At 39.8% G+C, this 12,656-nt stretch overlaps 1 protein-coding gene across 4 annotated transcripts in view; it reads right to left on the bottom strand.

The window, feature by feature from the left end:
* Positions 1-4,276: 4,276 nt before the first annotated feature.
* ZEB1 (zinc finger E-box binding homeobox 1) overlaps positions 4,277-12,656 on the bottom strand; it is a 121,340-nt gene continuing 112,960 nt past the window's right edge. For all 4 annotated transcript variants that reach the window (XM_060280881.1, XM_035130361.2, XM_060280880.1 and 1 more), the window contains exons 8-9: positions 11,216-11,396; positions 4,277-10,691 (exon numbers count right to left, since the gene is read on the bottom strand). In XM_060280881.1, coding sequence (XP_060136864.1) covers positions 10,120-10,691; positions 11,216-11,396 — 753 coding nt within the window. In that variant the 3' untranslated portion in view covers positions 4,277-10,119. The remainder of the gene's footprint in view (positions 10,692-11,215; positions 11,397-12,656) is intronic.

The following is a 12,656-nucleotide window of genomic DNA, read 5'->3' as shown; positions in this document are numbered from 1 at the left end:
GATACCATAGTGCTGATTTTTAATCAGATTAATCCATTAGTTAAAAGCAAGACAGCTGAACAAAACAAAACCCCATCTATCAACTGACAGCCCTAAACCATAAAGCTGTTTTCACCTGACACATATTCTTAGCTTACCCTTGTGTTTTGCCAAGAAACGAGAGAGGACGGACATTTCAAACGGGCTTGAAAAATATTAATTTAGGAAGGGGAGGGGAAGAGAATTATGCAAAATAGTCTGATCATCCCTAGTTCCTTACTTGGGAGCTTATTGGAAATGACAGGAAAGTTTTAAAGAGGGATTTTGAGGACATTATATCAATAAAGCAAAACAAATAACAACGCAGTTAGAAGCAATTATTTATGTCTGAATGCATTATGTGGTTCCACTGCACCAATTAACCCAGACTGTCTCCCACTCAGTTATTGCAAATTGCCTCCTTTATAATTGTATATGCAACCCTTGGAGGATAAGAGGCTATGAAATCTTATTTACCCAGAGTTTATAGCACTTGTGTACCAGCATTTCAAAGCCAAGCTCCATAAAATGTCTTACAGATGAAATATCTGCATATCCCAGCATCAGGCTCTGCAGCTAATTAAATCAAATTTTTAAAAAAACGAATTTTCTATATGGTGCACTGGACGATACCTGCAGAACCGTGATGTATAGACTTCCACTCTGAAGAGATGAGTAATGCGGTGGATGTGTCTGTGTGATGTGGCAAGAGATCACATGGGAATAGCATTACGACTTTGATAAAATGTTCCCAGAAAGCCTGTGTGAAGCTAGATAAATATCCTGTCCCTGTGATAGGCTCTTCTATAGGAAACACTTGGAAAGTGCTAAATCACACTGCCCAACGCCTGTCGGATGAAAACAGGTACACTTGCTTTATGATACATGAGCAGGGCTTCATAACAGCAAGTCAAATGAGCAAGCTGTTTTCATGAGGTCCAGCGCCATGTCCTATCCAATAGTGCTTGCAACATTCACTTTAAAATATCAATGTCCCCACAAGCTGAAAAACATGCACACCCCTTTTCACATAGGGTTGGCATTATATTTGTATTATATTACCTGGCAACATCTCTCCCCCCTCAGATGGCAACACACACAATTTTAGCATTGGAAGAGACATGTGCTTGGCAGATCAGCTTCAAGGGAGGAGGTCACACACTTATGTACACCTTGTGTACCTGTTAACTCCAGTTTGATGGCACGCTAATTGCGACTGAAAATCCCAAAGTTCAGCGGTCTTGTTTAGCAGTGCTGAAATACTGATAGGAGAGAGAATTCGCAACAGTGAGATTCTGTATTTTAAGCAGGATGATGGAAACATTGTAATAACAAATGTGACAGACAAATTAGCTTATTAAACCACTTTACAGTGTGAGCTGACAAGCGCTGCTTTGTAGCCCTTTCATGGCAAAATAGTGCAGGAAAAAAAACCACAGAACAGAGATCTTAAAGGGGAGGGGGGAATGAATAACAAATCTTTAGGCCAAATTTCTGGCTGCAGAAGTTGTATTTTTGTCATTGAAATGGGAAAAGCAACACCTCTGTACATTTTTATAGGGTGGCGAGGAAAGTGTGGAACCTCTGAGTTCACTCCTGTTCTCTCACACCTGAACGACAAAATGGGATCGAAGTGAAATGCCCAGTTTGCATGCAATATGCATTTGTGGTGTGGTTTGTGGACTTGGGAGGGGTTTGATTGGAGGAAGTGAGCTCAGATCAGAACAAGCAGTTCCATTAGCCTGCTCCTTTTAACCGACTGACACTCTTCCCGGCCTCTGCTCAGCCACCCACATGGATTGTTTGAAGGCTAGAAACACTGATCTGCTCGAGTATGAACCATTCTGGCAGGGGAGAATACGCAGGGAATTACATAAAGCCCTCCTTGCAACAGAATCTCACCCCAAATATATACAGCACATTTTCTTAAAGCGCTTTAAAGAGGAAGGAATTAACATAAACAGGTAGTGGGGCTCATGCGGTAGAAGCGATCTCCTGATGTGTTGATATCAGATTCCCTTTTACAGCTCCTGGACATCTGGCCAGTGTGTTAGATCTGCAGGACTAGCTTCCTGGTATAAGGGGATGTGAGAAACAGGGCCGTCTTACCCATAGGTGCTAGGGGTGCGGGGCACCCGGGCACTGTACTCTCAGGGGTGCCAGGCCAAGAGTCTGGAGCCCGAGAGTTGAGTCTGGGGAAGAGCCCGCCCATTGGTTGGAGTGCTGCTGCGGGCGGCTCTGCACCGTGAGTTCGGGGGTGACCGAGCCACCGAGATGCTGAGGCGGCCAGCTGGCTCTGCCCTCCTGCGCACCTTGGACTGGGCAACTGTGGGGGGGGGCACTGGGCAGATCTTTGCACCCTGGCTCTGCATATGCTTAAGACAGCCCTGGTGAGAAAGGCCAACATGGTGCCATCTTGATTTTGTTGGACTCCAGCTCCCGGCATCCCTGCCTATTAGCCATACTGGTTGGGGCAAATGGGAGTGTGGAATCCAAACTTGGAAGAAATCACTGGCTATCCCTGCCCCAGATGTCACAACCATGCCAGCCTTCATTGCCTCTTACTGTTTTGTGTGCTGCAGCAGATGCTGTAGTATCAATTGGTTTGCCACCTCCAAGCTTTAAATGAAAATGAACTATTTTGAATCTTTTGATTTGAAAATACTGCCACCCACATTTCCCCCCTGTTGACACATTAGATTCCCCTTTTACCATAAATGCTACGTGCACTTAATCAAGACTGCTGTCTCAAAGGAACCACATTAAAGTGTGTAAGACATCTTCCCTCGCAGCCAAACTAAAGGACTAAATGGGTGAGTTTAACTGTTTAATCTGGTTTAACTCTCCCCTCCCCCTCAATTATTTCAAAACTCTTTGACGGTAAAGCTAATCTCATGTTGCACAGTGGGTGGTTGGAGAAGCATCAGAGTTGCCAACAGTGCCCTCTCAATTCTTTACTTTGTGAGACTTTCAATGTATCACTTTTAATAATAAGCAAATACAGACTCTCTGTTGTCCGAGCCTAGGAATCTTCTGGCGACACTGGCAAACATTCTTGTACAGGTCACCTTGTGCAGGTTAAACCATGTTTTAATGGGTTTCAGTTTTGTTTTAGGGTACTGCTGCCCAGACTGAACTCTGGGAGAGGTAGTTTATGTATTTTTATTTTGTCTTGGGAGTCTAGCCTGGCTACGGAGTGGATGAAAACTACAATTATATAACTAAATAAATGAAGAGCTTCTAACATTTGGGTGAATTTGGACTGGTGGAATATATTATTAGTGTGTTGAGGTTTTCCAGTGAAGCTATTTCAAACGAGGTGAACTCTTTTTGTGCTGAAGTGAAAATTAAAGACTCTCATGCTCCAGTTTTCTTAAACAAAAAGCCAGATTGATTCACTGAACCCTGAATTCAGGATCTAGTATGGTAAAGATGTTCAAAGGTAGGAATTGGAGACTTCCATTGGGAGGAATTCAACACAGCACTATGGCAATCTTTCCATCAGTCCAGGCATTTCAGCTTGCCAGATGGAACAACTCCCCTCCCTTTGTGTGCTATTCTGGAGGTCTCTCTCTCTCTCTCTCTCTGTGTGTGTGTGTGTGTGTGTTAGAGAAGCTGTGTTGCATTGCAGGCTTCTGCTGGTGGGGCCTGTAAGTTGAATCCAGCCCTAAGTTGCCATGTTTTATGAAAAGGTTCACTTTTTAAAACTTTCCTAAGAAATGAAAAGGAATAGCATTCATGAAATGACAACCCAGCTACAACTGGGTCAACATGAAAGACTAGTACAAAACAAGGAGAAAATTAGCAAAAACCGACATGATGGTGCATAAACTGCAATGGATTGAAAATGTATATTGCAGAATGAATGGGGAATTTCCAAGATTTCCATAGAGAAAAATTACCGAGAGACAACCAGGACAAAATGCTTGAGATCTTAATGGACCTTAGTCATGTTCATTAATTTCAATGGATCCTCTCTTGAGTAAACTTAAATGAATACCTCTATGGCAATTGTACCATCTACACAAGCATTTCAGCTTGCCAAACTGAACAATCCTCCCTCTTTGCCCCTTGCAGACTATTCTGGGGGTTCTTCTAATAGCCAATTTGGGGGTTGCACGTGGGAGCAGATGGGGAGGGGGGTTCCATTGTGCTAACGTGAGTCCCTGTGTGGGCTTTTGCTAGCAGGACTCATCAGCTGAATTCAGCCCAGAATTTGGACTTGGATATAGGTTCAAATCATCATTCAGCCATGAAGCTCATTGGGCGGCTTTAGGCATGCCAGTTTTTAATCGTATTACTTATACATTTTCAATGCCACTTAATAATAATAATAATAAAATCTCTAAGCAGTTTACATACAAGGATTAAAATACAACATTCAATATAATTTCCTAGAAACTAAGCAAAACTGAGATAAAAACACAAGAAAACTGTATACTAAAAATAAAAGTAATGTACAAAATAAAACAAAATTAAGAGTCACAAATTCAGAAAAGCTTGGATAAAAAATCAGCTTGAAAGAGGAGTTTAAAGTCATTACCAACTCTTGGTGCCATCACAAAGAAGGCCTTTTTTCGGCGCTGTTACTAAATAACACTCCACTGGCTATGAAACAATAAGCAGAAAGAACCTAACCCGGCTTGTGTCAATGGATGTAGCCTGCTAGGTATCCCTGGTCCCCAAGTGTTTTGGACTTCAAACATCTATAACAAAATGAACTTTACTCGCTTGCTAATAGACAGCCACTGCAAATCTTTCAACACAGCTGTAATACGTGCAAAGCTGGTTGTTCCACTGAGCATCCTAGCAGCTGCATTACAGAGACAAACACACTACTATCCATCGGCTCAGCCTATTTCGCAGAATGAGTGTGATGTGAGAATAAAAATGAGCTCCATGAATGTTGCTGCTGCTCCGAGTTCCTTGGAAGAAAAGTGGAAAACAGAAACAGATGTTATGGCACTTGATATTATGGGGCATTTGTGAAGTCACTGTCCTGGAGTGATGAAACTGAAGCAAATATTCAGGCAGAACTTACTTGCTTTCTTCCCATTTAAGGACGTAAGACAAATTACAGGATACAGAAACTTTTTATTAAACCTTTATTTCATTTTCAATTGTATTGTGTTATTCTTCAACACATACCTGTTAAGGAAAAGATCACACAATCAGATTTTATGGGTTTGGGGTTTTTTTGCCTCCGTGTTTTTCTGTTGGCTAGTTTTATATTCCCAATAATGCTTTGCCACTTGAAGTTAAAACCAGTTTAAAAATTGCTTTAAAGATGCTCATTTCAACCTAGAGAAACAAGGTGGCATCTTTATCCTCTGGCTGGGCACTTTTGTATTTCTTCCTTTCAAGTGAGAGAACAGCCATTTAACCAAATGGGGAAAAAAATATCAGAGGGGACAGGAACTTCTGCAACTGAGCATCATGTGTAATTTGGATGCAGTGGAGTAGTAAGTGCTTACATAAAAGCCATGTGTAAGACGCCGCCTTTCCTTTCCTTTTCCGTTTTGCAACCTACCCTGCAGGAAGAGATACAAGGAAACCATGTTTTGGAGTCATCTGGCTGCACCTTTTCATTAGTGTATTAAAGAAACACCACCTGAAATCAAAATTAGTGCACAAACCACCCTATTTCCAGATACAAAGCTTCATCCCTTGTTTGTGGCAGCAGCAGCAACCTGTTCCCTGTGCCATCTAGAAGAGAATTTAAGGTTTGCTCACAGAACCTTACAGTTTACCAACAGTGGAAATGGAAGATAGATCTCATGGTTAGCAGCCATCGATAGATTTGTCCTCCGTCCATTTGTCTTCACTACGCAGTATATCAATTCTATTTTATCACAGTAAGTTTACACTGGCCCTAAAAGCAGTAGCTGAACTGGTGTTAAAACTAAGATGCCTAGCTGGATACTTTTTAGATAAAAAAGTTATACAGTAGTAAGATTTGGAAGTTATGAGCTGAAAGCTCTTTGTTGAGAACTTTTGGCCCAAAATGTACTAGTGTACCTTCAAATACTTCCTAGGTTGGTGGATACCTTTTCACTTGCCAGAATGCCTAGAACATCACTTTGTTGTGATGTTGTGAGGGTGTTCTGTGGCTGGGGGAAATGATTATGAGCCCAGGAAGAGCACCAGGAAATTCCATGCCCTGCTCTCAAATTGTCAAGCGTTTTTTGCAGTCTGCAAAGGAAATTGCAAAAATGGGAGCTTTTCACGCAGCAATAGAATTGGCACTTGAATCCCACTCACTTTGGAACTCCCTGCCTATTGATATCAAGTAGGTGCCTTCGCTGTATTCTTTCCAGCACCTGCTAAAAACAGTCTTGTTTAGACAAGCCTACCTAGATGCTTAGCTTTTAAATCTTAATCTATTTCAGTATTCCAACTTTTGTATGCTTTAAAGTAGTGTTGCAATCCATCCCGTTTTATCTTTTTGTAAACTGCTTTGAGGTTTTTTTTTTTGGTTAAGCATCAAGTGATGTATAGTTTATGAAATAAATACCATAATAAATAAGAATGTGTGCACGTTTGGAGACCTGCAGCACAGCCTAATTGTGCTTAGTCAGAAGGAAGCCCTGTTGTGTTCAAAGGGCCTAACTTCCAGATAAATGTGCACACGACTACAGCTTTAAGTATAAAACTTTATTTGGATTCCCCCCTCTACTTTTAGAAGTATTTCCAGGTTCATAACTTATTTACTTTGCATTTCCCAAGCCAGCATTTCTAGAAAAAGAGGACAAAAATGGGACAAGTTATGGGGGTAGAAATTTTTAAATGAGGCATTAAGAGGCATTTTCAGAACATATATAGAAGATAAAATGCAGTTACATGAAATACAAATTTAACTTTGGTTAAGAAGCCTTTAATACATTCTCACATTCTGTTCCAAACACATTCAATGCCAATTTACCTTTGTTTATTGTTGAGATACTAATTTCATGATTATGTCCAAGGAGAAGAGCCTCGGCTTTTTACTTCAATGAGTAGATTTGTTAAGCAGCCATTAACTCCTACCTCACTGGGAGCACATATCTTGCATGATGTTAAAAATAAATGCTCTTATGCAGGAACAGAACAACATATGTATGTATGTTAGTGCTTTAGTGGCATGAAATGAAGTACATGATGCTCACTATGAAAATACCTTTGTGTAGAAAGCAATGAATTGACAAATATTTTTTCCTTTTGATGTATGGAATGCTTTTGACCACTTTAAAAAAGGTAAAAAGGATATCTTCCAATTTTTTTTAAAAAAATGCATACAGCAGGGACATTAGCCCATTTCCTTTCAAAAGAGCTCAATGGTATCCTGCAACAGGCAGATCAAACAAGAAAACAAAAATTATAACGCAGCAAGGTGCAACCTAGACCTTCCTGCGGATCTAGAAACCAAGGAACAACTCTATAAGGAGCAGATTTCTACTTGCTTCCACTTTAGTTGCTGACCTCAGAAAACTCACTAAACCACTCAAGTAATCCATTTGCCTACATCCAACACATGCTTCTTCTAACAGATTTGTTTCCCCACAAAGCTCAAAGTGGTTATCTGCACCTAAGCAAAATCTGAAGCAGTACATAGGCAGCAGATTTTTAGGGATGCATTGGAGATCGGTCACAGGTGGTTGTGGCAGACACAAATTCATTTCTGCATCCTGCCATAGTCTCCAGTCCAATTATTATCTCGGGTTTTCGCAGGGCTTCAAAGGACAAAGGAAAGCAAGCTTCCAGAAGCATGTCAGATACTGCTGCTGAAGATGAGTGCATGCTTTTGTGTTTCTCTTGAGAGCATCTGTTGGCTAATGCTGGTAAAGATTCCTGACCCACAACACAGCACCAATTTCGAAAATTTCGAATGCGAAAGAATGGGAGCATAGCAACAAAGGGGGAGGAACGCAAAAATTTCTCTCAGCCGTGAAGCTTAGTAAAGTTACTTTTTTCTTCACAGTTAAAGTTCTTGCTTCTCCTGTTACATTTGCACCTATCAGTTCTACAACTGAGGGGGAAGTCATTCCAGTTGCTCTTGTGAAATAAACAGGACACACGCAGCCTCAGTGATGTCCCACAAAAATGTGCCAAACAACCCTCTCCTTGCTTTATTTCTGCAATAATGACAGTAAATCAGGCTTGTTGACGCTTTTTATTGTGAGATGGGGAGTCTGGTAGAAAACTAGAAAATGACCATGATGTAACAAGGAACTTAAAAAAAAAAGTTTCAGATTTGTAACTCACATACATGAATACAGGAACAAATTGGCACAGAAATGTTAAACATTGTTCCCAACATTGTTTAGAAGATTATTCTATCTTGGCTTAGCTAAGGAAATGAGTGTTTTATGGTTAGGCTAAACTCTTAATAAAATGGCAGAGCATCATGCTATTAGTCATACAGTGAATTTCAAAATTTAAGAGCTTTATATTAAAAACTGGGAAAAGGTAAAATGAATTGATTGCGATTGTAAAATTGATACATTCCCGTTTTAATTCTTCTCTTCTACAGTCCAAGGCAAGTATAAATGTTAACATAACACTGTTAAATCAAATCTCAATGCAAGAGAACCAATTGCATCTCTACTTTAAATCTTATCAACTTTCCAAATTTTCATACTAAAATATATTATTGTATTAATACAAACTACAGTATTATACACTACACTGTGTAATAAATAAAGAAATATAAAAATAAGACACATAAATATAAAAGTTTTCTAAAACTAAAAAGGTACATATGTCAGTAAGAAGGGTATTAATACTGCCAGGTTTGAAAACATACAGTACAAAATGTTGCACAGATCTAAAAACTAAAAGAAATAAAATAATACTGATAGGTTAAAATCAGCTAACATTGTCAATAAATGGGGTCCAGAATAACTAACATTTGGAAACATTTATGAGCCCAATAACATATGATGTATGTGTCTGAAATTAAGTGAACCAATAAAACAAATTAAAAATTTCCCTTCGTAATTACTATAGAGAAATTCTCCAAGTAAGTAATTAAAGAAAAATAATACTGAACAATTGCATTATGAAATGTACCAGTGCTTTTACTTTTCTGATGGCTAAGTGTTCTTCCCCCATGATTTTGTCTTATAGAAGTTTAATATAAATCAACAAATGCTAGTTATTGTAGGCCACACATTGGAGAAAGGCCGGTCAGAGCCTTTAAAATACTGAGAAATGGCACTTACAGCACACAAGGTCTTGCATAAGGCCAAAGGAGATACAAAGCTTCATGTCATATCCTTCATATTTTAAACTACATACTCCAGACACAATTACAAACACTGATTTTGACAACTTGGCTGTCCTCACCAGTATTAACACTGTTAGTCCCTGCAATCAGAACCCCACCACAATCTTTTCAAACTACATTTTCAACCACATGAGTAAGAAACTTCAATTCTTCTATCAGCTGCTTCCTTAAGGCTAACAATACACTTTAAATGAGAACATGTTCTACTAACAACATCTAAATGTTTTAAACTGCTACCTTCTAAGCTGAATTTACAAAGGTAGTCAAGCACTGTTTGGAACTGCATCATACCTTTCTGCTTAAGGGAATTTTGTAGTGCAGAAGTTCTCACATTTTAAAAATATAATAAAATACTGAAGCGGAATTAGCAGAATTGTTTCACTGATAAAATCAAAACAACGACAACAACATAAATCTCTCCCAATTGTACAGTTGAAAAATTGAACCAACAAAAAGGGAAAGGGAAAAAAAGAAAAATGATTTTTGTTTTAATACTGATAAAAACAAACTGATGTCCAACACATATCAAATAAAACATGTTTCCTACAACATGTTAAATATCTGCTTCCAAAGTCACCATGTTCTTCTAATCTGTTTCAGGTCACAAACTTGTTCCTAACTTTGAAAAGTGTGAAAAATTACTAGGTTTGAGGTTCAGGCACACCTGGATATATATATTTTTTATATTTTCTGTTTTTTTTTCTTTTTTGTTACACAGTAGTGAACAGGAATCACAGTGCACAAGCTACTGTGCTTCCATGAAAAGCATGTAGAGTACAGAACAACCTTCATTGCCAGCCGAGATTTCTCTGCCTTGTACAAAACCACACCATCAGTTAAGCTTTATTTGCTGCTGATTCTGACAATGGCTCCTCTTTCTGTATATCTTCTTGTTTTGCACTGCTTTCTTCATTTACAGCTTCCTTATCCTTCATGCTACCTTCACTTATTTCTTCCTCCTCTTCATCTTCCTCCTCTTCCTCTTCCTCCTCTTCCTCCTCCTCTTGTAATTTCCCACATTCTTTTCCTTTTGACGGTTCCTCCTCCATCTCTTTGTCTTCCTCTTCCTCCTCCTCTTTTTCGCTGTCTTCCTCTTCCTCCCTTGTCAAGCTCTCTCTCTCATCGGAGTCGAGCTGCGAGGGGGAAGCCCCGGGCCCTGCGTGCTCATTACTTAGCCGTTCCTGTGCCGCCTCTTCCTGTTCTGTGCCGTCGCGTTCCTCAGCTTCCCTTTTGCAGTAGGAGTAGCGGTGATTCATGTGCTGGGAGTAGGACCCCGAGTGCGAAAAACGTTTGCCACATTTGTCACATTGATAGGGCTTTTCTCCAGAGTGCAGTCGCATGTGTTCAATCAAATGATGCTTGTGTTTAAATGCCTTTTTGCAGATCCCACACTCATGAGGCCGCTTACCTGAAAAAGGAAAAACAATTTAACTTCCAGGTGTGTGTGTTGGGACTCGATCACTGCACACACATACAGAGGTCCCTTGATTTGTTTGCTTTTTGAACAATTTTGTTCACTGTTTCACTTAAAGACAAAACTAAACATGGCTACCACTTTGACCACTGATAAACCTCTTAAAGAGTGGAGGATGGGAGAGGCCTTTGGCATCTAGTGTTACCTATAACTAGCTGATCACTTTCCTTCTTGTTTCATCGCTAGTCATATTCACTCTTTTTTAATTCACCTGTATTTAAATTAATTAGATACAACTTGTTATGTTCTTGTCTTGCAGTCAATGCAAATGCACACCTGGATGGTCAATCTTATCTGCACAATCTTGCTCCACTGAACCCAATCGGGACAGGCTGGAGATGCCTTTTTACGCAAATGGTGAGGCATATTCTCACCTGTGCCTGACTAGTTGCCAATGACTACAGTTGACTCTGGATGGATGTTATAAACTCAACCCATGTACCTTCTTGTTCACATACCTGTGTGTTCATATTTATGTCTCAAGAGTGAGCTACTCTTCTGGAATATTTTGTCACACAAATCACAAGCATACATTCCATTTTCTGTCTTTCTCATCTTCTTCTTCGGTGGTGTGGAATCCGAATCATTCTGATCCTCTACATTTGACACACCTTCTGAGCTAGTGTCTTGTCTTTCATCCTGAGAAATCAAGGAACAACATCCTACTGAAATGCAGTGAACACAACAGGCAGTATGAAGTTATTTTCTTACTACGTTTTGGTAAACTCGTTTAAATCTCAACCACATTTATGTAGCAAACATCTCTCTCTTTTTGTGAACCTATCATTCTAACTTTGCTAATAACTGGGGGTCATGAAGATTTAGGTTAAATAATTGCCTGATGTTCAGGCTTTCAAGTAGAACAGTGAAAGCTATTCTATAGTTAAGAAGGCAGATATCATAGGCAAGAATGTTATAGACTAAAAAAATTGTAAGAAGGCACTAGGTCAATTTGACTTTCTCAAATGTTTTTAGCAGTAATGTATAAGTGCTCCAGATTTCACTACTTTGATACCAGTTATGAAGAACTAAAATAATGTACTGTATGCGTTTAAAAGTTGTTTAATTTCACTCTCAATTATCTGCATATATTTCTAATGCACTTCCAATGAACCTGTGCTAAAAGTTCATCCTCGACTATGAAGGCAAAACCCCAAAAAATCATTTCAATTCCAGCATTAATGGTATCAACAAGCTAAAAAAAATGAGACTTTCTAGCAATGCATCTTAATAATAATGTGGTCACTACATAATCAGTCACTCAGAAACTGATTTCCCTCAGTAATTTAATAGTTAGACCAGTGACACGTATTAGCTGCATCCTGCAACATATGGAGAACAAGGTACAAACAGCTGCTTGTGTATAAAATGGAATATGAGGACTGGGTGTCTGGCCTGCCAACATCTGCATCTAACTTCCAGGATGTTAGGCGCATTACTGCATTGCAGACACTGATGTAGCAGTAGAAGCCCCCCCCCCACCTGTTGCCTTACAACTAGACATCTACGCCAAGGTTGGCTTTTTCTGCCTGGACTGTGTGAAGACTCCATGTTAGCAGCGGACAGTTTCCTGTAACCAAACTACAGCTGGGATGAGTCCTTGCTAGGGAGAGTAGCACTTGTTGAGGTGTCTGTAGCACACCTGAGTAATCACCAGGCTAGAGTTTATATAACCCAGGCATAGGCAAACTTGGCCCTCCCGATGTTTTGGGACTCCAACTCCCATCATCCCTAGCTAACAGGACCAGTGGTCAGGGATATAATGGGAGTTGTAGTCCCAAAACATCTGGAGGGCCGAGTTTGCCTATGCCTGATATAACCCATTCACGTTCACTGCCTTTGACTTCATCTGCCCTTATTGCCATTTAATCTGACTGGCTATGGCAACAACACCCTGGG

The sequence above is a fragment of the Zootoca vivipara genome, chromosome 12, assembly GCF_963506605.1.
Source record: "Zootoca vivipara chromosome 12, rZooViv1.1, whole genome shotgun sequence".
NCBI classification, from domain to species: domain Eukaryota; kingdom Metazoa; phylum Chordata; class Lepidosauria; order Squamata; family Lacertidae; genus Zootoca; species Zootoca vivipara.
This window is presented reverse-complemented; position numbering and strand designations above follow the sequence as displayed.